The sequence below is a fragment of the Hoplias malabaricus genome, chromosome 18 (genome assembly GCF_029633855.1).
Source record: "Hoplias malabaricus isolate fHopMal1 chromosome 18, fHopMal1.hap1, whole genome shotgun sequence".
Lineage (NCBI taxonomy): Eukaryota > Metazoa > Chordata > Actinopteri > Characiformes > Erythrinidae > Hoplias > Hoplias malabaricus.
This window is the reverse complement of record NC_089817.1, coordinates 28723824-28750309: the sequence shown is the minus strand read 5'-3', so window position 1 is coordinate 28750309 and position 26486 is coordinate 28723824. Positions and strand designations below refer to the sequence as shown.

The window sequence follows — 26486 nt, the reverse complement described above, 5'->3', positions numbered from 1 at the left end:
TCCAGCCACAGCTCACAGCAGTTTCACCCTATAATTACTCTCAACATCTCGGCAGAAAGTGGAGCTGGGTTTCCTGGGCAGGCTGACATGAGTGGTTCAAGATTTTATCCTTTAAATTGTGCAGTGGAAAATCACCACAGACTATCCCCACCCCTGGACTTCACAATTTTAAGTCCACCAAAGCATTCAACTGAAGAAAGTATTTGTAAATATTTATGATATTAAGCTATTAAACAGAAATGTTTCACTCTGTGGCCAAGGCGCCCATGCTGTAGGAACAGGGAGAGGAGTTGAGTTCAAATACAGTATAGAGCTAAAGTCATAGGCCACTTTTCATTTGTTTAATTCCCAGTCCAACCTCCATTAAGCACCAATTATTGCTTCATTAATAAAACATTTCTTAGGAAATTAAATCCAGGAATATATGGTGCTTAATGGTAGTATGTTATTATTAAGAAGAAGAAGAAAGTGCATGTAGAGTGCGATTCAAATACGGATTAAAAGCTAGGACACTTCAGTGTGAAGTCATTTTTTCTGTCTGTCATGGCATTGAACCAGCAAACCTCTGGCCTCAAGCTTGCTTCTCTTATCTTAAGGCCATAGCTGCCCCCAAGGATTTGGAGCTGTCAAGAAGGCCATATTAAGAATAAGAAATTTAGCTTCTGGTTTTCTCAGAACCTTTTAAACTTAATGGTTATTTTGCCTGGAAAAGAACTGAAGACCTGTCCAGTGTTTTGTGTAATTTATGTGTAGGTGCCCAGTGGAGATGACCGCACTATTGATCTACTCAGACACAAATTCAATAGGAGCCAGGTTTTAGATTACAGCTTATATTAGTTTGTGGAAAAACAACATTAATCTGTGCCTCTATCCCATGTCCCAAAACAAAAGAACTGACAGATCCCCACAATGTACACAATAAGCATTAGGACACAAAGCCCTGTTTCTTTCCCAGCGTTGGCTACTTTGTTTGGGGGAGGGGGTTGTTGGGGTTCAGCCGTCCGGAAGAGGGCCCAACAGCCTGTGACCACCGGCTCAGCACCAACAGCGGAGTGGCTAAAAACTAGGACACTTCTCTGTGTGACACTGGCACCAGCAACTTTCTTCACAAAGAGAAAAACCTCCAAACAGCACAGGATATATACAAACTGAAGGTATATATTTTTATTTATTACATTATCAAAACGCACATATTAGTACAAACTGTCCTTGGTCAGTACAAAAGGTCAATAGAAAAGTTAAACATATAAATCACAACATGACAGTCTCATCACTTCCAACAGGGGGCCACGGGGGGTGTTAGCCATCAAGTGTGCAATAGTTTAGTCTTGTGACATTTGTTCCCAGTGCTTTGGCTTCCGTTCCGATCCAGCATGTCCCTCACTGCCCCGGTCCAGCTCCTTTTCAAGTGCTTCTGGCGAAAGAAAACAAAAGGCTCTCTGTTCCATCTGCAAAAGAGAGACAGATTCCCCACAGTCTGATTAGGTACCGATCGCATAGAGACGGCTGTGTCATCACTGATAGCATGCTCATTGGGAGTGTACTTGCAGGTTGTTGTACCGGGTCGTACCTCCAGTCACATCACCCTCACCCTATCAAACTGGTTGGATCAAGGCTAGTACATACTGCAGCTGTTCAAAGTGGTGACAACAATGAACAGCTCAACACGCTTGCAGGAGAATGCTAACCACCCAGATCGATAGAGGAGAGGAGGTTGAGGTTGAGGTTGGGTTTATAAATAAATGGAGAAATACAATGTTTGGAGGGAGGCCAACGTTTTAAAAAATAAATACATGAATAAAACATGCTATAAATTATTTTATGCAAAATTTCCACACCCCACCGCCATTAACGTTTCACGAATGCTTACCAGTGGTCAACATCAGCATCATCAAACTGTCCAGAGACACCAAGAGCCTCTAAATTTGTTTTCAACTCATCTGTGAAGGGAGAACATTCACATAGTTTATGAATGAAAGGAATATTTTACATGAAAAAAATCATTTTCATTTTAGCTCTGTCATTCAAAATAAATAAATAAATAAATAATCAAACCTTTGTCTAATCTCCAGTTTCCAAATAAAACCAATGAACAGCGCAAGTAAAGCCAAAGAATCCAGAGACATCTCAAAATGTCCGACTGTTCGGCTTATTTTGAAATGTATCGTTTTCAAAATAAGGGTTTTATAAGTGCTGACAGTGGTAGAGATTTACCATTCATAGAAGCTGCTGTGTCCTCGGTCCTGACTCCTGCCATACAGCGCTGCGGGGCTGTGGTCTGAGGCAGTTTCCCCTCCGGCCGCTCCAGCGTGGCCTGACCCTCCACCGTCAGCTGGGACATGCCCTCTTCAAAGGAGTAATACGTGGGCAGATCGATCTGGCCTTGCTCTGTGGACACGAGAAATGTGACCGCAAGATCTGCCAAATTCACACCGTTCGCTCCATATGTAACAAGAAGATAAATGTCTCGAAGCTCATCCTTCAAAGCCTTACCTGCCTCCTCCACGTCATACTCATCCCCGTCGAAATCAGAGTCCGAGTCCTCAGGGTCAGGGTGGAGAGCTTGACACTCAGACATGGCTGTAAACATCGTCTCCACTGCAATGTAGACACAAAGGACGGCACAAAACTCAGTTTCAAGAAAGTTGGAACAGTAGGTGACAAGGAAATAAAAGCAGAAAGCAGGGATGTTATTGTTTCCAGAAAAGGCCTAGCACTTTAGGAGCAAGGATGGGCCAAATCCTGTCATAATGCATCAGTGTATGTACCAGCAGTTTAAGTACAATGGGCCTCGTGTCAGAATATTCTTGCAATGACCTCCCTTTGTCTGCATGGGTTTCCTCCGGGTGACTGTCTGTGAGGAGTGTGGTGTGTTCTCCCTGTGTCTGCGTGGGTTTCCTCCGGGTGACTGTCTGTGAGGAGTGTGGTGTGTTCTCCCTGTGTCTGCGTGGGTTTCCTCCGGGTGACTGTCTGTGAGGAGTGTGGTGTGTTCTCCCTGTGTCTGCGTGGGTTTCCTCCGGGTGACTGTCTGTGAGGAGTGTGGTGTGTTCTCCCTGTGTCTGCGTGGGTTTCCTCCGGGTGACTGTCTGTGAGGAGTGTGGTGTGTTCTCCCTGTGTCTGCGTGGGTTTCCTCCGGGTGACTGTCTGTGAGGAGTGTGGTGTGTTCTCCCTGTGTCTGCGTGGGTTTCCTCCGGTTGACTGTCTGTGAGGAGTGTGGTGTGTTCTCCGTGTCTGTGTGGGTTTCCTCCGGGTGACTGCCTGTGAGGAGTGTGGCTATGGCAATAGCAAGACTGAAAATGCCACCTGAATGCTCATGACCTTCCATCTCTCAGATGTCACTACACTGAAAACCTCTGACGTATGCATTCATTCAGAAACACTCTGATTAAGTCTCGTCAATAAGTACAGCATGTACTGCATCCACAAATGCAAGTGAAGCCTGAGCTATTCCCAACAGATCCATATCTCAACAACAACCAGACACAGCACAATTACGCTAGGCTGAAACACACTGTAAACAGGATGATGCAGCGTGGCAAAGTGTACAGTGATCTGGATCTCATGTAACCGGACAATATTAAACATTGCTTTCTCTTTCAGTTACATATTACACATATCACTCACATGAGCCTTTATCATTCGGTACAAAACGAATCTCTGTGACGAGGCTTATGGAGTCATCATCATCGTCGTCGTCGTCGTCATCATCATCATCGCTGCTGTCATCTTCATCCTTGCCCTTCTGCTCATCATCTTTAGAATCTCCTTAGAATGAAACAGACCATGTCACATTGATCCACCGCTGCAATTTTGACTGAATTAACCATGTTTTGAGATGGATCACATGTTCTAGCGCTCAAGGAGCTGGACACAGACTGCCACAGACTTATCCTAAACCAACCCTTAAATCTTGTATCCTCAAAAACCTCCATTGTGACCCAGTTTATGTCCCCAGTTGAAAGCTTTGTTCTGACAGTGGCTAAATGAAGCGTTCTTACTGAAATGTACTTTTTAATAATGACACATAAAGCTAGTTATTACCAACCAATACATAAACTTCTTTTCACAGGGGAAAAACTTTAAACACTAGATTTCTCAGGAACTTTAAAATGAAAAAAAAAAGCTGGCCTTTGAGGTGTGTATAAACGCAGCCAAGCGCTCTGTTGCCAAAGCACTGCCTACTTAAGAAAGGCCAGTCTTTTTTTTTTTAATGGTGGTCCCTAAAGAGCGGCAAGACAAGCATCTGGGCACAAAACAGTGTTTTCCCACACGACAGCTGGCTTTGTCTAATAGAACACAGGAAAGGCCTAAATCTTCAACTAAATCTGTCAGATTAAAGGGTGAAGCATGGAAAAGGAAAGCTATGTTCAGCAGTACCACACACACCAAACCTGGGTATGCGTTTCGGCTGGAGTCCAGGGGAAATGCATTTCTTCTAGCAGCTAGACACTAGAAAATTATTTCAAAATTAACGAGGGATTGCCACAACTATTCAGAATTAAAAATAAATAAATAAATCACTGATATAACTGTCACCAAGTGTTTGGACCTTAAATTGTAAACATAATAAACTTCAATTTATTAACGTCAAAATGATTTAACAGTAGAACCGTAGAGTAAAAATCGGTGGTGATTAGCTACAGGAAGTCTTATTCCAGGTGAAAACAGTACTAATACCTTTCTGCTTAGAATTGACCATCACATACAGGTGCTCCTCAGGGTATGTGCTGAGGTCTCGGGAGATGGCGTGGAGGCTGATGGACGGATATTCCAAAGAAAATCCCACTCCGGACCCATCAAACCATGACACACGACTGGAAACAAGACAAAACAGTTTGTAGAGAAACGTAGACTTGTATTTGTGATAGTAATCAGGGCTCGGTGGTGGGAATCGTGATACTTCACAAAGCAGGATTCACCAGATAACCTCAGTCCGGCTGAAGAATATGGGTCAGCTCTCGTTTAATACTTAAATTATCTAGCTCAACTGAGATATCCTGCTGCGAAATACCCCCTATTAGACATACATGTGTCTTAGTGTTAATAACTGGTCAAATAGACTGCCTCACAACAGAGGTTGTCAAAAAAAGTACCTCACACTTTAGTCTTAGACAACTGTGGCAGCTTTAACAGGTCTGAGATGTCTGGTTCCTATCACTGCTACTGTGAGCCATTCAGATTTGGTACATTTCTCAGGAACATTAACAGTTCACAAGAAAACTGTCCACGTGTCTTTGCTTACATCTGAAAGATTAGTTTACGTGGAAAAGATTAAATTAATACAGAGTTTCCCTTTAAGCCCGTGTAAAGCCCACCGAAACGCACAGAAAGCGTTGGTCATACTCACGACTCCGCCACAAAGAGAGTTCCCGAACCGAGCCCTTTTCCGTCCAGAACCGCGGTGGTTTCGGCCTGCTCGTGTCTCACTCCTTCGTTTGGAGGCGACACGGTTTGGAGAACCACCATTTTCCCTAAAATTCCTACAGTATATCGTTAAAAAGCCTGTCAGGTTGCGGGCTTTTCTCTAAACGCAAACCTCGCCGCGTTTAAATTGCTATTTTTAAAGGGTTTAAAATTTGCTTAATGGGGGAATCAGAAACTGAGGAGGATGTTTCTCCTCTGTGAGGCTAGTAACGTGTGTGTGTGAGAGAGAGAGAGAGAATGAAAGGGTAGGCTTCTGAGGGCGGAGAATTCAATAAATTACTGAACTGAGCTGTTTCCAACAGAAGTCAGTTCTGTTTTTACTTCAAGTTAGCAACATGCTAATGCTATCTATATCTATCTATCTATCTATCTATCTATCTATATATATATATATATATATATATATATAAAGTGTGTCTGTAAATGTATAAGTGCACATATGGAGATAAAGACGTTGTAGAAATGAGACGTTATAAATGTTATTGCTAATTGGAGAATATGCAGATCTTCATTTGGTAAATCATAGTGAGTATGATATTTCTCATAATGACAAAGATTCCTGTGTCTATTTAAAATTTCTAACTGTTCAATATAGAGTTTAAAAATCCCCCACCATCCACTGCAATAATAATAAGTCATAATTTTATTTACAACCCCAAAGCTGCTTTACAACAAAACAAAATGGCCACACACATTGTGAGGTAGGAAAAGGAGAAAAGAAGAGCCTGCGGAGCCAAGTTATCACTGAATAGTTAATGCAGCTCTAATAATAACGGTATGTCTAGACCTGAACCTACACTACGGGTGGTCTTTCTCCAGACTCCTGTAATTGGTAGCTCCCAGTGTCAGGTAATCTGAGTGTATTATAACCAGTCACAGATATAGGTGCAATACCCTTTTATTATGACAAAATGTACAAGATTGTATTTATATGAAAGAAATTACAATACAGTTAACAAAAAAAGAACAAAGACAGAAAACATTTCTAGAAGCTAATGCCCAGACCAGACTCCATCTGCACGCGTCCCAATACAAACCCAATCCACTACACAATTTATTGGCACTAACTTCTGAATTTCCAAGATTGGATCGTGACTAAGTTCAGATCACATCATTTTAACCTTGGGAAAGACAATCTGGTCTTAAGTTGTAATGGGAATTACAGGGGGATTTTAGATTGAACTGAAAAGACAGGGCTTTATACTTTATTAGTATCCAAATACTGTCCGGAGGCCACAAACCAAGGATAGAGGCTGTGTCCTTCCTCAGCGGCCATGTGAAATTTCGATGTTAATCACTATCATTTAGAAACAAAAATACAAATTTGATTAGGAGAGATGTGCATGCCAAGCAGACATTATTTTACAACACATTTTACAAAAACTCTCAAATCGATGCCGTCACAATCCCATCATCCCACAGAGCCCAGCTGGTAAAGCTCCAGATCCTAATTCCCTCCAGGAACAGATTACATATATACAATGTTCAGCAAGCAGTGAAACACACCAAACCACTGGTGGAAAATGCAAACAAAAGGGGCTGGAAAAACTCCTCACCAGAGGTATTTGCCACAGGATTTGTGGATTAGGAAGCTGACTCAATACGCCTTAAAGGGGAGCCCCACTGAGGTCTCAACATTTCTTCATGAATATGAAATGGTTAAGATGTAAATAAATAACTGAGAGGTTAATGTGAAATGTTTAACTGAAACGTTGAGTTTTTCAGGGCGACAGTAAAAGGATCTAGACATCTGAAGAGTTCCCCTACAACCGTTACAAATGGCATTCATTTACAATAGTTTTAAAATTACATTTCGCCCAAAAATGTACAATTAGGAGTCACACACAATGCATTGTACCATTATAAGTATTACTTATCGTCTCTGTCCAATTAAAACCATGTAATTGATATTTTGAGTTTACTACATCATTCAAACACAGCAACTGTCCACTAGAAACGCTCTAAAATTAAAAATCTTTTTACACTGACTTCCAATTAAGGTTAAGGTTTCCTGCTTCTGTAAAGTTACTATTTTGGCCGATACATGTTTTTTCATTGGACAATGACAACGTACTTAAAATGTTCACAGGAGATTTTGGATGATAAATGGCTATATAATAAAATATAATGTTAAAACGGTTCCTATCACCTCCGCAAAGAATCTGAAGTATCATTTTAAACAGTTCATTTAATCATTTTGAAATTGCACACCTCTAACTTCATTTACATTTTAACCATTAATTTATGCAGCAGGTCTGAACAATGGGAGGAATTCTTTAATAGAGCTTCCATCTTTGTGGCGCACATCCCCACCAAATGTATCCAACCTCAACAAAAAAAATCAGACAGAACAAACATGCCATGACTCACTTTAGACACTTAAGGATTGTACAAAAGTTGTGAGAGTATCACAACATACTGCCCCCCCAAAAAAAAAAAAAAAAAATTATAAACAGTTGCAATCATAAAGGACTGCTAAATATATATAGTTTGACTGATTTTAAAAATGCTTCTAACTATGTTACAGCAAAACTACAGATATAGTACACACAAAGATAAATTCCTTATTTGTTTCTTCCCTCCCAAGTAGCCATCAACTCCCATTTCATCATCATCATCCCACAACTGCTGGAAATATGCTAACAACAAAAAAAAATAGTCCTTTATTGATAACATCGACAGAATCATGTGTTCTGTGCTGAAAACAAGGAAGGCTTTAATTGCAAGGTAGTCAACATAGTGTTAGACATGTTTAATACCACAGCAAGGGGGGGGATTACACCCTGGCAAAGGATCATAACAGTAGGATTGTTGGACATGTTATATTTCGCTAACAAGAAAAATATATTTCTCAGATATTAAAGGAAAATAGTAATAGTCTGTGTATAGAGAAAACAAATACAGGTTATAATGTCAATATATATATATATATATATATATATATATATATATATTATAATGCAGGAAAATAGAAAAAACCTTTAAAAAGGGGTGGTGTTATGGGTCTTGTGAAGAAAAAAAAATATATTGAAAATTCCCTTTAATTAAACATTTATATTAAACTGAGATGAAATGACTCATAATACAACTGTGACACCTTCACCATCTTCAGTGAACTACTATTAAAAAAAATAATAATAATAAATCATTCAAACCCACTATTGTGTGATGTGCTCGTTAACAAGAAACTCAAGACTGAAAATCTAACTTTCACACACCAACATCACCAACGACACCTGTTTGATTTTGGCCTTTGATGCACTCAAGAGCTGCCGCGGTAATAATGTTTGTTTCTGGACACTTGTTTGTTTACGTTACTACGTTTGACTGGATGAAACAGTCCAAATTAGACTATAAAATAAAGAGGTGCATTTAGATATTTAACAATTCATTTTAGGGAAAAAAAAAAAGCTCCTTAAAGTGTTTCTACACAAGACCCATTTCCAACAATCTCTGAATTCCCCTTAAGAATTGTTTTCATATTTTCTACTTTGTAACTCCAAGAATTCAGTCTTCAATGTTTCAATCACAATTTTAAAAGAGTGCAATTTTTCAAAATCACAAGAGCTTACAGTTTTATCTTTATTCACCATTATTAAAATCATTAATTTGGGGAATAGCCGTACTAGCACAACGTTGGTGATCTAGTGGTCTGACTGGTTCAAGCCTTAAATCTTAAAAATCAAATAATCTCATGTTTTTGGAAAAATGAAACCCTCGTAGATAAATTTAGGGGGAAAAATAGGAAAGAAAACAAAATCTCAGCTGCGTATTTCCTCCAAATCTCTCAGCCGTCCTCTAAACACAAAGTATGTGAATGATTGAGTTGCATTTAGTTAAAAATGACAATATAAAGAATAAATAGTTTAACAAAACCCAGCTTATGTTTTCATAAAAAAATACAGACGTAGTCTTCGAGCAAATGCAACTAGGAGTTTCAAACCTAATCAGTGTTAATCACAATTTAAGAGAATGAACCGGGGGAAACTCACTTTGAGCATTACTACAAACCTGAAAGAGTAATAATAACAGTAATAATAATAATAATAATAATAATAATAATTAGAAAAGCAGGTAACCATGTCCAGACATTGGCTGGAATGCATTTCTGACCCTCTGTACCTTTGCAACTTTCCTTATTACATTCTCCAATTTTCCAGCAAAAAGAACAAAATGTGGAGAACAATCCATGGATCTTCCAATTCAACAAATTAGGACAATATGCCACAATGAATTTCTTGAGGTTTCTGATTTGTAGAGAAGGAATGGCTACACGATTAGTGTAAAAGAGAGGTGGGGAGGTTACTTCTATGTTTTTACCAGAGGCTGTCTCTTATTTCCACTCACAAAAATTTAAAAATAAAAACATCTTAGGGAGTCTCTTAAATGACATCTCCTACCAACTACACCTTGGTTTGGTGAATTTATTTACATCTTTTGTTCAGGTGCTGCTCTCCTGACAAGAAGCCAGTTCCCACCGCCTCTGCCGAGTTGATGACTGTCAACACTGAAGCTCGGGCCACTTTGAGTAGAAGTATCTGGGCGAAACTGAAGACTGCTTCCCCAGAATTATCCTCAGTCCTTTTTTGTTGGCACCCAAAGAGAACACAGAGAGCTGGTTCACCTCAAAATGTCCGTAGGATAAGGTAGGTAACATGGCAATGACGCGAGAACATAAAACAATAAGTAGAAACAAAAGAGGAGTGCTGGATGGGGTGCAGTCGGTGGAGAAACAGAAGACTTAACCATAAAAGCGGAAGAAATAAAAATAAATTTTCATTGTCTTACAACTGTTCACTGTTGCAGACATAGTCTACAAGGTCTGTGACCCCTAAGAGGTCATCCTCGTCTTCGTCCTGTGGCGCCATCTCCTGGGGGACCAGGCCATTGGCAGCCAGGGCCACAGGTGGCGTGGTACTGCTGTTTTTCAGACCCACAAGAGCAGCAGGTCTTGGGATTAATCCCTCCAGACCTTTAATAGGGCTCTGTCCATTAGTGGGAGGAATCTCCCCAAGATTGTAGTCTATAGAGCTAACCCCCTTCCCCAGGACATCCTCCGACTCCTTCTCTGTGCCCTTTTTTGCCTTCTCCTCTTTTTCTTTCTCTTTCTCTTCCTTCTCCTTCTCCTCCTCCTCTTCCTCCTCTTCCTCCTCACTGTCATCAGAATCGATGCGGTTCACCCTCTTGCGAATTGGCCGGTCTTCTTCGTCTGATTCATCCGAGTCCTCATCCTCGTCGTCCTCAGACTCTCTCCTGCGCTTCAGGGACAGACGCTGGCGCCGTTTGCGAGATTCCTCTTCAGAGGAGTCAGCCTTCCGCTTCTTACTCTCCCGACCCTCCTCCTCAGACTCAGACTGGAATGATGCTGCAGCAAGAACAAAAAAAAAACAAAAAAAAAAAACAGTTATTACGTTTGCAGTAAAATACGAGTAAGGGTCGAGAAAAGTATTCGATTCTAAGGATATTTTTAAGAAACATTTTCAGACGAATATGAAAACGGTTGTATTATCGCGCCAGTCCAGTAGGGGTCATAGTGCCTCCTAAAGAGGGAACAACACGAAGCACGAGAGAAACCGGGGTGTTAATCCCAAACCACTTCAAAATCCTTATGTAGTGCACTACCCAAGGCATGAAATTACTGAATCTAGTAATTAATTATCTTAATTAATAGTGCACTATGTATTTCTAATGCAACATCATTTATATTTATTTGTGGGAAAATTAAATCCAGTGCTATCTGCTTTTATGCAAATAAATTTTATGACTTACGCAATTCACTTTTTAGGGACTGAGGAGCTCGTACACACGAGAAAATAGACAACAGCATTTTCAAACATATCCACCTAGGACAGTGTTTTTAAAAACCTCACCTCACCTAAAACACCATTTCCAAGTGGATGCGAGTCTAAAACACAGACAAAAGGTTTTAGAATAAATATCCAGATCTGTGTGGAAGGTGTCTTAGATGTAGTTCACCTTCGAATGTTTAGTTAAAAGCTTGTTTGAATCTTTAAATATGGCTTTTTTAGACAAGCTTGTGTTGTACAGTGTTGTAGAGAGAATAAACACAGAAGAAGGTTTACAGTTAAAAATATAAATGTCAAAATGAGTAAAATATTTTTTTCTGATGAATAATAATAATAATAAGGCACGGTGGCGCAGCAGGTAGGTGTCGCAGTCACACAGCTCCAGGGACCTGGAGGTTGTGGGTTCGATTCCCGCTCCGGGTGACTGTCTGTGAGGAGTTGGTGTGTTCTCTCTGTGTCTGCGTGGGTTTCCTCCGGGTGACTGTCTGTGAGGAGTGTGGTGTGTTCTCTCTGTGTCTGTGTGGGTTTCCTCCGGGTGACCATCTGTGAGGAGTGTAGTGTGTTCTCCCTGTGTCTGTGTGGGTTTCCTCCGGGTGACTGTCTGTGAGGAGTGTTGTGTGTTCTCCCTGTGTCTGCGTGGGTTTCCTCCGGGTCCTCCGGCTCCCACGTTGGTAGGTGGATTGGCGACTCAAAAGTGCCCGTAGGCGAGTGTGTGAGTGAATGGGTGTATTCCCTCCTTGCGCCCAATGATTCCAGGTAGTCTCTGGACCCACCGCTGGATAAGCGGTTACAGATAATGATGATAATAATAATATTGATGCCAAAACAGCATGTATCTATAGGCAGAGAGCAGATGACACTGACCGTCGCTTTCAGAGCTGGTTAGACGTCTGCGGGTCTTCTGCTTGTCCCTGTTGGTGCTGACCTGAGAGCCGTCCGAGTCTGAGGTTTCTCTGTAGTTGACCTGCTGCTTTCGACTGCGATGAGAGCGGCGTCTGCGCATGTCCAGATCACTGTCACTGAACTCACTGGAGCCTTCTGTCTCTATAAATACAAATATAAAATCAGCAAATAAAGTATTTGGCAAAATTCAAGCGGCACCGGTTATTTACTTCGAGTCAAAGCAAACATTAAGTAAAAGATACTCTTTTTTTCTGTGGCAGGAAAAGAAAAAAAAACAAATACAATAAATGTAACTCATAACCCATTCTTCCATTTCATTTTTTTGAGGGAGGGTGGAGTGAAGAATAAACAAAACATATCTGATAGGATATTTTTACACACCTCCATGTTTAGTCATGGAAGTTGGTCGTGTTTTCTGCTAGGACACAAGGATTCTCCCATTCTGTATCCTTACCCATTTCTTCCTCCTCCTCCTCATCCGTTTCCTCAAGCTCCTCATCGTCAGAGCATCCTCTGCGTCTGCGTCGTGGATGACGTCGCATGTTTCGCCGCCTCGACGGTGTCCGTTTGGAAGAGAAGCGCTTGACGGGACCACAACCATCGCTGCCAAAATCACTGTCGTTTAAGGAGTTGACCTCTGCGTCGCTCTCCCCCTCGTTATCAGACGCTACAAACTCTTCCTCCTCACTGCTGCAGAGTGGGATTTAGACAAAACATTTCAGTGGGAGACATTTTTGAAACAAATCCCAAGACCTGGACTCTAATTCTATTCAGCTTGATTACACATGTTTCAGCCCTGTCCTTCACCACTGACAAACCCTGTTTATGTGCTTTTACCTGTCACTGAGGCGGAACTCTTCCTCACTCTCCTCTTCCTCCACAGTGCTGTCACTGTCCAGGTCGTTGAGGCGTCGCCGTTTTTTCCTCCGCTGACCAGCGCTGGGACGCTGAGGCCGTCCATTCTCCTTTCCTTCTTCCTGTAAGATGGCGGACATGTCTTTTCCCCTGTGCCCAGTGATGTTGGCCATGTCCTTCCCTCGACCAGCTCCTGCAGGCAGAGACATATAAATTAACAAATCATCTCCCACGGCCCCCGGTGTGAAGCTAGAAAACCGTGAGGCTTCAGGTGAGTGTTATTTTGAAAAAAATAAATATACAAATAAACACCAAAGACAAGACAGGAAACTTTCGAACAATGTCCTTCACCTCCTCCTTCTGCTTCTTTTATATCTTCTTCAATTGCTTCATCGATAGCTTCATCGAACTCATCAAACCTAATGAAAACAGGGAAAAAAAAATATAAACTTTAACGATCTTCACATATAACCAGTGTGATTAGGAACGGTTGTTGGATCATAGCAGTCAGAAAGACTGCCAACTCACCTTCAACAGTAAAATCACAGACCATAACCATACAGCCTCAGACTGTATCACAGTCTCTCTGTCACATGTTACAAACAAAAGTTGGGAATTTTTATTTTTAAATACCCCCCCCCCTCTTTATCATGAAATCACTGGTACAATCCCAGGGGATGCACAATTTCCCTTGCTCTCTGGGTAAACAGGACAGCTCCTCCTCTCTGCTCAGAGTGCTAAGTGATACAGGTATCAGCTGATGTAACAGATCTGGGCAGTTTGCCACCTTCTTTTGGAGATTAGGCCACATGTCTCTGAGAAAGCCTATGCTCGCCATAAAACCTTGTCTTGCCTCTGCTGGGGTGAACGCAACCAAAGCAGTAGCATTATTGGTTGAAGAACTGCTAGTAAAATTCACCACATTTCAGCCAAGGTATCTGACATAATTCAAAATGAACCAAGTTAAAATTTGATTTATAACCCAACTTCATGGATTGAAACTTACCTGTAGCTTATACATTTCCGTGCTCTTGTTGATCTTCGACCCCAGCTCTTCGCTTTCTTAACCTCTTTCTTCTCTTTGATCACATCCTCCTCTACTTTTTCTTCTTCAACTTCAGCCTTTCATTAAATTAAATAAAATAAATAAATAAATTCAGGTTTAGGGATAAGTTTGCTATTTAAAAAAAATATACACACACACGCACATATATACATATATATATAAGGAGAATTAATATTCAGTGCTTACAGAAGGTGTGATTATATTTTCAACGCTGATCCCAACATAAACCAGACGCTCTTTCCTGAGGAATGTAGAAGAAAATCTAAAAGTTAGTTAAAATCATTACAGAACAAATATCTCAGCTTCAAACACTATTCTATGCAAACAAACTGACTATATCATAAATAGGTGTGGTTTGGTATTAGCCTCTGGTGCTAATACCAGACTTTATACCTTCTCTCAGCACGTTCCTTCTTTTTTAGCACTGCGTCTAGATTCACTAACTGTTCTTCCAGCTTGTCACAGAGCAGTTTCTGAAAGAAGACCATAACAATCAGTCACAAAACCCCAGGGAACAGTCACATTACAGTTTAGAAATGGCACAAATCTAATGTATTACGTACATGCTGGCAAGGTGGACAGAACCATTCTCCATCTGGGATGATCATAAGTGGAGGACGGAGACAAGCTGTGTGATAACCACTGTCACACGAGTCACACAGCAGAATCTGGAAGGGTAGCACATGTGGCATTAGAAAATTTACATCCAAAAAGGACACCCTAGGTCAAATTATATATGAAAATACGTTTTCCAATACCAAGAAGTAATATAAAAATATACCACCAACTAGTAACAAACCTATAGTTTTTACATGTTTACTGCAGCACAGGAAAATGAGGAATCAAAGGCTAAGCACCAGCTCTATGAAAGTGTCAAACAAATAAATCCAGTGGAGTTTGAGTTCCTAACTTGTGTTTATTGATAGTCAGAAAACATGTTATTTCTTACTAATTCAAGGAATAAGGTTTAAAAGACCGTTGGTCGTCCCCCCCCCACAACGGTGTTGGGAAACTCTAATAGGCGTCTTGCCTGTGACGTAGATGGTGGACAACAACTCTAGAAGCTGCACTTAATTTAATGCAAAATGAGGAAAAAGTGTGTTGTTTTTGGCTGCAATCATTCAATGTACAGTGGGACATCTGTGCACAAATGGCCCAAAGATCCCAAAATATCCAGAAAATGGACTAAATTTGTCCACTTTAAACGGGCACTTTGGAAAGGACCATCCGCTCACTCCGTTATCTGTAGCTCATTTCACTGGCGCTTTTCCAACAATATGGGCATGTAAGGACACCAACGAAAGGTGTTCAAGAGCCTCTGTAACATGGAGGTAAACAGGGTAAGGACACTCACTTCGCCTGTTTTAGTTGGTGTTAGTTAACGTTAGCTTGACTCGCTAAACTCGGTGGCTCAGATTATACTCGGCTACGTAGCTGCATTACGGAGGTTTATAGTGTCGGATGAATTCGAGTTCGACTTCGATCACATTTACAAGAATAACGGTACCTCTACATTTGAGTTTAGCTTATTGCTAGGCTATTGTCATGAGTAATGGTGGTAATTTAGCTAGATACTGTCATAACAGTCAGTCGCGTTCAAGAATTTCCGTAGCGAGCTCGGGTTTTTCCATCAATTTAATAAAATTGTCAGTTTTAAAGCAAATTAAGCTGCTATTTTCATTTTAATTCATACTTATATCTGTCAGTAACTAAAATAATGTGAAATATTCATGGAGGTCCATTAAGTGGTGCTTAGCCTTTAAAATGCTTTGAAATGTTTATGAAAAATGTATGCTCCATGGAGCGGGTCCCCCACAAAAAGGCAGCCATATTTTGAATCTGTTGTACTGAAAATTAAAGGTATATGGGTAGAAAATAAGAAAACTACGCACAGTAAGAAATGCTTGTGTGTAATGCACCTAATATTTCATGAATTAATATTCAAATGAAACTCACCAACTCAGGATGGTTGGGCAGGCCACAGTGTTTGCAGGGGTCATCGTTCACCACCTCCTCTTCTGAACACGAGGTAGAGTCATCAGAGCCGTTCTTCACCCTGTTGCAGTTCCTCCTCCTCTTTCTGGTCTGCACCTTGTAATCCTCATCGCTGTCATCTTCCTCAATTTCCTCTTCCTCGCTTGAACTCTCGTCCTCATCCTCATCGTCTTCTGACCCTTTCTTTTTACGCCGTGTTCGAGTGCTGGACCAGCACATCCTTCTTCGCCTTCTCCCCTGCTATAGTAGTTAAAAAAGAGGCATTCGTGTCTAACAGAGACTCAGCAGTGACTGTTTTAAGATAAAATGTTGATGACCTCAATAACAAACTACAAATTCGGGCAGTCTGTTTCGATCTGACCCACTTCTACCAGAAGCCTTATTGTAGTCGTAGACATACCTTTGGTTTCGTCTGGCCTACTGGGTCCACCTTCTTCTCCCTTGGTTTCTTTTGTACGACATTTTCCTCTTCCTCTTCGCTCTCATCCTTGTCTTTCTCCGTCAAGGGTGTGCTCTGTTTCTTCTCCACTTTGCGGTCGTGGGTCTCCACTAGTTTGACGGTTGGTCTGCAGATCCTCGGTGACCTCCTCAGGCACCTTCCTTCACCAGCCTCCGACTCGGATTCTCCCTTGCCCTCTTCTCGCTGGAGCTCAGCTTTTCTCCTGTAGACCGGGACCTTGATTTTCAGACGTATTCCCTGCTGCTGTACCTTGCCATCCTCTCCATCTTCTTTATTTGCCTTTACATTATTCTTATCCTCCTTTTGATTCTGCTCTGACTTTTCTTCTTCTGGAACATCATTAGTAGTGCTGGTCTTTTCAGAAACAATTTTCTCTTCTTTCTTTCCTTCTTTTGAACTACCATCTGGTTTGGATTCATCTGTAGAAACTTTGCGTTTCTCTGTAGACTTGTCTTTATCAGACGTTTCCGGCTCATCCTGCTTCTCGCAACCTTCTGTCCGAGACTCGGCACAGTCCACTGATGTGACTTCAGAAGGATCTTGTCCAGTTTTCTCTCCTCTATCCTCAATATCTGGGGATACTTCACTAATCTTGGCATCCTCTGAAGTAGCATCCATTTGTTCAGTCTTACTTCCTTCTTCACAAGACTCCATTTTAGATTCTTTAGGTGAGGAAGCGCACGCTGCCTCTTTCTGAACTTCTTGTGCTGATGATTCTTTCCCAGTATCTTCTGTACGTGTTTCTTTGGAGTCTTTATCTGTTTCTGATGGAAGAGTCTTGTGTGTTACCTCATCCGTATCTGATTTCAAAGTTTTACTTGGTATAGACTCCTTTTTCTCATCACCAACTTTTGTATTGTCAGATGATTCAGATGTGGATTTTTCTTTCTGGGAAGGTGGCTTCTCCTTCTCCTCAGAAACATCTGCTTTTTCAGGGATTATCCTTTGCTCTTCAGTCAAAGCATTAACTTTTTCATTTTCTTTAACGGCTGGGAGTTTATCCCCTTCAGGTATCTGCTTTTTCTCAGTCTCTCTATGAGAATCTGACTCCGATTCTTTCGGATCCTCCACTGAAGCAGAGCCTTTAGCAGTGCTTTCAGCAGCATTAGGGTCTGTTTTGGTTTCTTCACAAGCAGAGGGCTCACTTTTCTCCTGGAGAGAAAGCTCTTTCTCCGGCTCATTACAGATTTTGGATTTTTCACTCTCTTCAGGAGTAGAACCCACTTCTCTTGTAGAAGCTTGGGCCTTTTCCAAAGATGTAGATGTCAGAGTCTCCTTGGGAGCAGGTGATTTAATCACCTCATTAGGCATATTGTTTTCCTCTTCCAGCACTGGAGCACTTGCTTCCTTTTTGGGGTCAGGAGGATCTTTCATTTCTTGGTCTTTATTGTTTTCCTTTTGTTCCTTAGAACTTGACAGACTCTCCTTTAATACAACGGGCTTTTCCCTTTCAGATTCTGATTGGTTTGTAGTCTCCATGGCACAAGATTCATCTGGTTTTGTCTTGGACGCAGGTTTTGGAGGCTCTGCCTCAACACCTTTATGAGAGGATTCGTCAGATGTGTCCATATCTGTTGGCAACTTTTCAGACTCAGACCCCTTTTCAGTTGATGGAGAAGAGGATTCTTGCTTTGCTGGGGTTTCTTGGTCCGCCATTTTGACAGTACTTTCCTTCTGAATGTTAGATTCCTCAGGTTTGTCAACTTCCATGAGCTCTGCCACAGGAGTTTGGGTCTCACCTGCCTTCACAGCCTCTTCTTTCTGTTGTTCTTCTTTGTCACCTTTCTCTGTTTTTTTGTGAATAAGCTGATTGTTTACTTCTTGTTTATTTGCTTGTTGATCCTCAGAAAGAGTTTGCATTTTTTCTTTTTGCTTCTCTGAGGTTTTCTGCTTTTCGCTGTCCATCTCAGTGGCAGGGGAGACGTCCCCATTCAGTTTATCTCCATTTACCCCATGTTCTTCTTTTACCGTGGTAACAGCCAGGTTACGCACAATGATGCTGCTCCCACTGCCTCCACAACTGGACTCAAAATCTTCACTCAGTTTCATCTCCCTCTTTTTTAAAGGGATTTTAGCCTGTTGGTCGATTTTAATTGCTCTCTGTACTTCCACTGATGACTTTTTCTGTGACTCTTCTGAAGGCAGTGGATGACAACTTTTTTCTGCCTGTGGTTCTGATGAGGTTTTTTGCACTTCATCTTTGTCCATGCGTTCCTGTTTAATTGCTTGGGTTCCATCAGCTCCTTTTGGCTTGTCAGACCGACTCTTGACCTCCTCTTTAATGTCTTTGTTATCTTTCAATATGTCATTTCCTTCTGCACTTTCTAGCTTCAGAGTATCCTTTTGTGACACCGTTTCTGCTTTCTCTTTTTCAGTACATGTGTCTTTTGACTCCTCTTCAGCCAAATCATTTCCTTTCGTAGCCTCTCCTAACAGACACAAATATAATGGTGACTCATGTATATCATTGTCATATAAACAATGTCATTTAAACAGTTCAACAAATCTGTGTGCAGCCCGATTTTCATTTCACAGGTGGAATGCGTTAGACTTTTTAATGCAGGCAGCAAGGTTTTGCCCCAGAATGCATCACCATAATTGAGATGACCAGCCATAATTAGCTAATATCATTATAGCCAACGCATTAGGAAAAATTACACATCAATTACCTAATATAGAATGAAAAACCCTGGGCTGGATTTAAAGTATGAAACTGTAGCACCCCAGTGCTGCTACCTGATACAAAACTAGCAGTTTGATACATAAATGATGGTGTTTAGGTGAAAGCCATTGAATCAGTTTACAATACCATCGTCATCTTCATCTTTCTTCTTGTTCTCTTCATCTTCTGGGCTTGGGCTGTTAGTGGAAGACCCTTCCTCCTGGTCTTTCTTGACTAACAGTGCGGGATCGATATGGGTCTTCAGTAACCCGAGGATCTGAGCCAAATCGTCTCTATTTCTGCATGAACAATATGAGTAATTACAGCCTTATTCTTTTATATAATGATAGGGAACTCACAGGAGCCTTCCACAAATTACTCAGTAATACTCAGTGGACCAACACTGAACATAACAGCTCGAGACAAGCTGTTGCTTTATCTGAGATATTAACAACACCCTTAGAAAATGATTTTAAAATAATCACAAGTATTCACAACGTTCCTGTTTTTACAGATTAAACAATTACACTTACTCCTATGATTGAAGTTTACAACAACACTTACTTAACAATGCATTTCCATGATGAACCATCTAGATCATCCTGCTCCTCCACATAGACCCTCACGTTGTGTTCCTGGTCGAGCTGGAACCAGTACATGAGGCCATCTTTGTCCCTGCCAATGGGCTGCAGGCGCATTTTATCGGGGTCTTCATCATTGATGGCGGTCTTGAACTTGACGTTGTCATCAAACTGGCATTCGCATAAATACTAGAAAACACAAAGAAAAAGAAGAAAATGCTGTTGGTAACTGTCATATGCTTTTTTTCTATTTACATACTCATTTTTTAATCAATTTAATCTACATCCACAAGGAATTCTGCAGCTCTGCACTTCAAACTGTTTGTTTATTATTCTCCTGATGATGATGATAATGTAGTATTCAAGTGAGCTTTAATTTGAATTGTATATATAAATGTCATTCTTAAATAAAGCTACAAATGTAAGGGTTGTTAAGCACTACATAAAGCAACATGTGTGTGACAAAATCCACAACTGTTCATTAAATTATGGATGTTATTATCACAGACACTATTAAAAACCCCACGACTAACTGTAATCATTCTCACCTTGAGAATTCCCGTTTTGCACTCCACTGTCAACTCCCGATAGCCCTTCTTCTCCAGCTCCCATGCCCAGGTTGTGTTGAACTCCTGACATATCTATGTTCATAATACAATAATGTGATATATGTATGTTTTTATTCTATTAAATTATATGCCGTACTGTTAGATCTATTCCTATTGTGTGTAACTGTAACTGAACATCCTATAAGAAGTTTATTCTTAGATTCACATCTAGGCATTTATTCAGAAGAGAAAACACCATTATTTTTTAACTGAAAGGTAATAAGATCATGTTTACCTTCACTAGGTACTTCTCCCACCTATCTGCAGAAACAGACTTGCCTATTTTCCTCAGTAACTTCACGTGGAGGTCTACCAACAACTTAGGTACTGCATTGGAAAAGAGATGCAGGAGTATTAAAACAGAATGACTACAGAACCACAATTAAAGCCACTATAAATGTACTACAACTGTGGAAAACTAGGCTGAGGCCCAAATTCAGAGAGGATACAATACCACATTTATATTTAACAATACCACAAATACAGGGAAACCCTTAATATCAGCCTATATTAAATCCAGTCTGATATCTAGGCCTGTCACAATCATTTTTTTGTTTGTTTGTGGTTGATACATTGTCCCAGAAATAATTGCAATAAAAAGTTACTGCTGTCATATTAAGACCACTGATATAATGATAACATTATGACATAATACAACAACATGGCAATGCAATTATACCCCTTTAAATAGCAATGGAATCTTAGCAAAAACATAGTTAAAGAAAATCCCAACATTGAGATTTGAATATAAAAAAAATATTTACAAATATCCCACATAAATAAAACCTTTACACAGTACAATAAATATGTCATTAAATATTGATGAATGAATATTTCCAAATTTAAACATCTGTCAAATGTTAATCTACCTCCATAAACCGCAAGAAAATATCTGACAAAGCTGCAGTGACTCACACATCATTGTTCTGATCATTTTGATACTAACCTTTTAAAGACTTCAGACAATTATCACTGTTATAAATGAATATTAAAATGCACAGTATAGAAATGACTATATCGTAGACGTTTAAAAACACACCAGGCATGGCTACAATCATCTACCACTTGACATAAGATTGTTCTTGACTGCTCAGCGACTAAAAGTTGCAGAAATATAGCGTGAATTTGGGAATTTTTTAAAACTTGGAGGAGTGCCCCTTTAACAGCACTGTCCTGGCGGCTGAGCTACAAAAGCGCCCAACACACCGCACTGCGCTTGCGCGCCGCTGTTAGCGACCCACTCCACTGCCAAAATTATTATTATTCAACTGCAAATAAACAGAGCTCCTTTCTGTTCTGTGACGCACTGTTTGCTTTAAAACCCTGTTTCCGAGGTTAAGTGCCGCCCGTGAGCCTTCTCTGAGTCTCATAACGAAAACTAGCTGTTTTTTTCATCTTTTTTTCTCGTCAAGAAATTAAGTGCAAAGCAGATAAAGACAGCCACGAGAATAACGTTAAATCCAACCCTGTGCAAATGCACCGAGAGACGACGAATCCAGGACATACAGCAAGCCAGAAAGCGTCGAAAAGCGCAGGCGACTTCGAGTTCTGGTCTTTTCTGAAGCCTACGGATGATAGTTCATGAGCATTTGTGTCGATTTTAAAACGTGCAGAAGCACACAATAACATGCGAGGTTTGAAGTTGGTGTCTTGTTCGTCGTTCCATCTTAAAACGATGTAAATATTAATCGACAAAAATACCATAAAGCGTCAAAATGCATGAGAAACGCATCACCTGTGCATCTGTATCGATTCTGAAATACACAATAAACGTGCGAAGCTTAGAAGTTAGGCTTCCTACTCGAATTCTCTGTTCCACCTTAAACGTAGTAGCAGATACATTCTGGCATCGCGGGCGCCAGAATGTAACTGCTACTACATTTAAGGTGGAACGGGGAATTCGAATCAGGAGCTGGGCGAATGGGCACAATAACACAACGGTGAGCGCGAAAGAAGTCAAACCTGTGCCCGTATCCTCCAGATATCGCTCCAGCTGTGGGAATGTAAGCTCCGGCAGATCCAGGAGAGGCCCGTAGCGCTCTAAAAACGAGCAGATAACGGCGAAATTGGGACACAATCCGGGGGAAAACGCCGCCGCTGCCGCCGAGGCAGACATTTCTACAGTGAACGGGAGGAGGAGGACCAATGACTCCCACAATGCACAGCGCCTGCGAGGCCCACAAGCTTTCCCCGGCGTTAATCAACGCTAATGTAAACAAACGAGCCTGATATACACATTAATGTTCATATTTCTTCTAAAAAAAATATGGATTATAAACATATATTATGGATATATCCATATTTGTAGCTGCTGATAACCCCCCAGAGATTGATAAAGGTTGAATTGATCCATATTTACGTCAATATTTCGCCAAAGGGCCATTCTATAATTTGGTAAACTTTCAAATCAGTGACTTTCCAGTTCCCCTTAATCACATATTGACTGTATTTATTCATTCATATTTGCTTGTTGGAATATGTTTTTGGATATTAAATGCTTTAGATTTTGCACCTGCTCACCAGTATTCACCGTTTTATACATCCATCCAACTCAAAAACTGATGTTCCTTGATGATTTCACCAACAGATTTATAATCCTGGTGATTTATGCACAAATGGAATTTATCAGTTTAGCAAGCAAAGATAAGCACAACATTGAGAATTGTCCTTTAGAAATGTTCACCAGCTCTTTTCCCATTGGACAGGCTTGACCTAGACTGAAATTTTCAGGCTAATTGTGAACATCCTTTCCCTCAGAGAGCCCCTATCTTTGGAGAAATACTTGAAATTTTGTCACTTAAGAAAACCAAAAGACAAAATGTCCTGAAAATGTGGATATGTCTGTTTAAAATAACCAGCTGGTTGGTTGAATTTAAACATATCTTTATGGCTTTTGGTTAAAACCAAATGTCGTACAATGACCATACATTTTTGTCTTCTTCTATGATGTCTTTGTAGATTCAACAAAGTGCAATGTCCTATTGGTTAGGACTTAAGAAGCCATAAGGTTTCCATTACCCACTACCAAAATCTGAACCTAAATGACAATGAAATCAACAAATCATGGATAATTAGGATTCTTTTCTGATTAAACAAATGGAGATTATTTTTCCATTGATATTTATTTAAATAAATACCAACCGCGATGAGATGAGAAATAAATACCAGCCCAATTAATGTCAGTGCAGGATAAACTTTTCCTCCTACATAATGGATTAACAGTTTACATCCTCCAAGTCCACCAGGGGGCAGTATCACTCAGCCCTGCCACTGTCCATCCGCATGTGGTACACTGCCGTTAATAACAAAAATGTTAGTTCTGTATTCAAGATATGAAGTCTGAAAGTGCTGATGCGTACTTGTTAGGCAATACAGTGTTTTACAGGGATGGAAATGTAAACACAATATATATATATTAATTTTGAAAATATTGAATTAGCAGATACAAGTAACAGTGTGTTGGTATTGTGATGTCACAGAGGCAATGTATTCACATCAGGATTTCCAGATTTGAATGGGGGACTTTACTGTATGTGAATCTTCACATAGCCTAAATCATCAGTATGCTATTGCAATAAAATGAAAATTCATTATTCTTCTACAGTATGGGCCCTTTAACTTAGTCAGTGCTTTATCAGAGCAAGCTATATTTAGAAATGCTTAAAAAATATAGAAGCATGACCTTACCAGTGTGCTTAATACCAATATGACAGGAACTGAACCCTGTGGCTAGAGTGTAGCATACGCCCTGTTCTTATGCTCTTCATGTGTTAGCTTTATTTACTTCAACTCGGCTTGCTGCTTGTAACGATTTAGTAACTAGGTATTTAAATACCTCTTAGAGTTTTGAGGGCTAGGTCTGTACAATGGCACACAAACAGCTGAAGGACCTTGACAATGTGGATGTCCTTTAGTATCAAGAAAGTATCAAGAAAGGGATTTCCTGAAAAGCTGAGCTAAAGACGAGAATCTCTAAATAAACTCAAGATTTTTTCATCCAAGATTCCTATTTGTCTGACACTATTTCTCCTAAGGGAATCATCATTTTATCTCCTGAGCCATCAAAGCAAATTATATTTTCCTCTGGGTGGAGTGTAAAGTTGCCCTGGCAGTGAATCTAGGTCTGCATAACACATTAGAGAAAGCGGAGCATACTGCCAAAACAGTACTTAAAGAAGCAGGAACTACGATCCTTGTTAAAAGCTTGAGTAGGCAGTGGAATAATGTGTTTTTGCCAACTCAATTATAAAGTACATTTCTTAGTGAAGGACATGTTGTGAAGATCCCCTAGACATCTGATCTACAGGTTTATCGAGTCGCACAGTCATCTGACAGTACAGGATTCTTCTTAAACATAATGTCTACAAAAATGGTCACACTTGCATCACTGTATACTGATTCAAATCAGCTGAGATTCTTACACTATCTATCAGCCAAACTTTAAAAAACAGCTAAGGTTAGTGTGTGGAGCTGACATGTTAGGAGTGGGTCAGCTGTCTCTCAGCTTCCAATGATGGTGTTCTTGTTTAAAAGTACACTTTATCCCCAAATTATGATTTATAATAATGTGCACTTAGGGCGGCATGGTGGCGCAGCAGGTAGTGTTGCAGTCACACAGCTCCAGGGGCCTGGAGGTTGTGGGTTTGAGTCCCGCTCCGGGTGACTGTCTGTGAGGAGTGTGGTGTGTTCTCCCTGTGTCTGCGTGGGTTTCCTCCGGGTGACTGTCTGTGAGGAGTGTGGTGTGTTCTCCCTGTGTCTTCGTGGGTTTCCTCTGGGTGACTGTCTGTGAGGAGTGTGGTGTGTTCTCCCTGTGTCCGCGTAGGTATCCTCTGGGTGACTGTCTGTGAGGAGTGTGGTGTGTTCTCCCTGTGTCTGCGTGGGTATCCTCTGGGTTACTGTCTGTGAGGAGTGTGGTGTGTTCTCTCTGTGTCTGCGTGGGTATCCTCCAGGTGACTGTCTGTGAGAAGTGTGGTGTGTTCTCCCTGTCTGCGTGGGTTTCCTCCGGGTGCTCCGGTTTCCTCCCACAGTCCAAAAACATACGTTGGTAGGTGGATTGGCGACTCAAAAGTGTGTGTGAGTGAATGTGTGAGTGTGTGTTGCCCTGTGAAGGACTGGCGCCCCCTCCAGGGTGTATTAACGCCTTGCGCCCAATGATTCCAGGTAGGCTCTGGACCCACCGCGACCCTGAATAAGTGGTTACAGATAATGAATGAATGAATGAATGAATAATGTGCACTTATGTGTCACTGTACCAAGTACAATGAAACGTGTCTACTGAACCCATCTGTGGCAGTGAACACACTCTAGTGCACTAGGAGCTGTGAACACACACACAGGGAATTTTTGGGGGTTAAGTGCCTTGCTCAAGGGCACTCGAGCCATGGATTAAACCGGCAACCTTCCAGTACCAAGCCTGGTCCCCTAACCGTTAGAGCAAGCCCCCAAAATGTATAATGCCTTTTTTTTTATTTGACCCATAGGTTTCCTTTGGCTGGAAATGACATAAACAAGTAACAATATATGATAAGACATTGTGATACAGATATTAAAGTAACACTCACACTCTTCCTCAGTACTGAATTTATTTATTTATTTTTCAGAACGAGGAGTGTAAACTTGGTTAAAGGCATATTCTGCTTTGATAAGAAGATCTGCTCTGTAAATGAACTCTGGGGCTTTAAAAAGAGCTGCAGCAGCAGTATCTCTCTTTCTGCTGAGTCAAAGCTCACTCAGAGAAATCAGCCCTCCCTCCAATCACAACAGGGCCAATACATATACGTCACGACTGTCAGTTTTAAGAACTAATATAAAGGGTTTCAGAGGGGCAGCTGTACATGAGCTGGGTAAAAAGACCCTCAGCATTGGGCTATGAAGCAGTGGAACATTTATTGAAGTTGCTCTTATACACTTATGCTCCGAGACGAATTAATCAGCATACTTCTCCACCACAAAACCCAGCCAACACCTTCTAAATGAGAAACTAAGAGCCCTCCATTCCTCCAGCTCAGCACGACTATTCCCTCCCCTTTTCACTGTCAGCGTTTGCCCCCTCGTGCATCCAAAACTGAGCCCTTTATTCTTCCAATACCAGGAACTAGCAGCCCTTAGTGGGTTAGCTGTTCCCA

At 40.9% G+C, this 26486-nt stretch overlaps 3 protein-coding genes across 5 annotated transcripts in view; 1 reads left to right on the top strand and 2 right to left on the bottom strand.

Moving 5' to 3' along the window:
* Window positions 1-1147: 1147 nt before the first annotated feature.
* LOC136674744 (methylosome subunit pICln-like) lies at window positions 1148-5676 on the bottom strand. Of its 2 annotated transcripts, XM_066650926.1 has the most exons (7): window positions 5348-5674; window positions 4678-4814; window positions 3625-3765; window positions 2494-2598; window positions 2215-2388; window positions 1871-1940; window positions 1148-1448 (listed from the first exon to the last, which is right to left on the bottom strand). In XM_066650926.1, coding segments are annotated over exons 1-7 (747 nt in total). In that variant the 5' UTR covers window positions 5467-5674; the 3' UTR covers window positions 1148-1447. The 2 variants fall into 2 exon arrangements, with proteins under 2 accessions (XP_066507023.1, XP_066507022.1); XM_066650925.1 differs by lacking the exon at window positions 1148-1448 and having other exon boundaries at window positions 1867-1940; window positions 5348-5676.
* A 589-nt stretch (window positions 5677-6265) lies between these two features.
* rsf1b.1 (remodeling and spacing factor 1b, tandem duplicate 1) lies at window positions 6266-22524 on the bottom strand. Of its 2 annotated transcripts, none has more exons than XM_066650131.1 (16): window positions 22324-22524; window positions 20597-20688; window positions 20302-20394; window positions 19737-19942; window positions 19320-19471; window positions 16451-18939; window positions 16012-16287; window positions 14619-14723; window positions 14449-14528; window positions 14242-14296; window positions 13996-14111; window positions 13341-13408; window positions 12972-13182; window positions 12589-12824; window positions 12096-12275; window positions 6266-10789 (listed from the first exon to the last, which is right to left on the bottom strand). In XM_066650131.1, exons 1-16 carry the CDS (start codon window positions 22475-22477, stop codon window positions 10209-10211), a joined length of 5094 nt encoding a protein of 1697 aa, XP_066506228.1. In that variant the 5' UTR covers window positions 22478-22524; the 3' UTR covers window positions 6266-10208. The 2 variants fall into 2 exon arrangements, with proteins under 2 accessions (XP_066506228.1, XP_066506227.1); XM_066650130.1 differs by having other exon boundaries at window positions 6267-10789; window positions 16012-16290.
* The window catches only part of LOC136674237 (mitochondrial uncoupling protein 2-like), a 24704-nt gene continuing 11407 nt past the window's right edge, over window positions 13190-26486 (top strand). The window contains exon 1 of the mRNA XM_066650132.1: window positions 13190-13260. The gene's annotated coding sequence lies outside the window, so the exon portion shown is untranslated. The remainder of the gene's footprint in view (window positions 13261-26486) is intronic.

Coding starts and splice junctions, on each gene's coding strand:
- LOC136674744 (XM_066650925.1), bottom strand. CDS start 5,466: ATGGTGGTTCTCCAAACCGTGTCGCCTCCAAACGAAGGAGTGAGACAC. Junction 3,766..4,677: donor GGTCAATTCTAAGCAGAAAG/GTATTAGTACTG, acceptor TTTCATTCTAAG/GAGATTCTAAAGATGATGAG. Junction 2,599..3,624: donor ACCGAATGATAAAGGCTCAT/GTGAGTGATATG, acceptor TCTACATTGCAG/TGGAGACGATGTTTACAGCC.
- rsf1b.1 (XM_066650130.1), bottom strand. CDS start 22,477: ATGTCTGCCTCGGCGGCAGCGGCGGCGTTTTCCCCCGGATTGTGTCCC. Junction 16,291..16,450: donor TAGGCCAGACGAAACCAAAG/GTATGTCTACGA, acceptor TAACTACTATAG/CAGGGGAGAAGGCGAAGAAG. Junction 12,825..12,971: donor GAGTTCCGCCTCAGTGACAG/GTAAAAGCACAT, acceptor CCCACTCTGCAG/CAGTGAGGAGGAAGAGTTTG.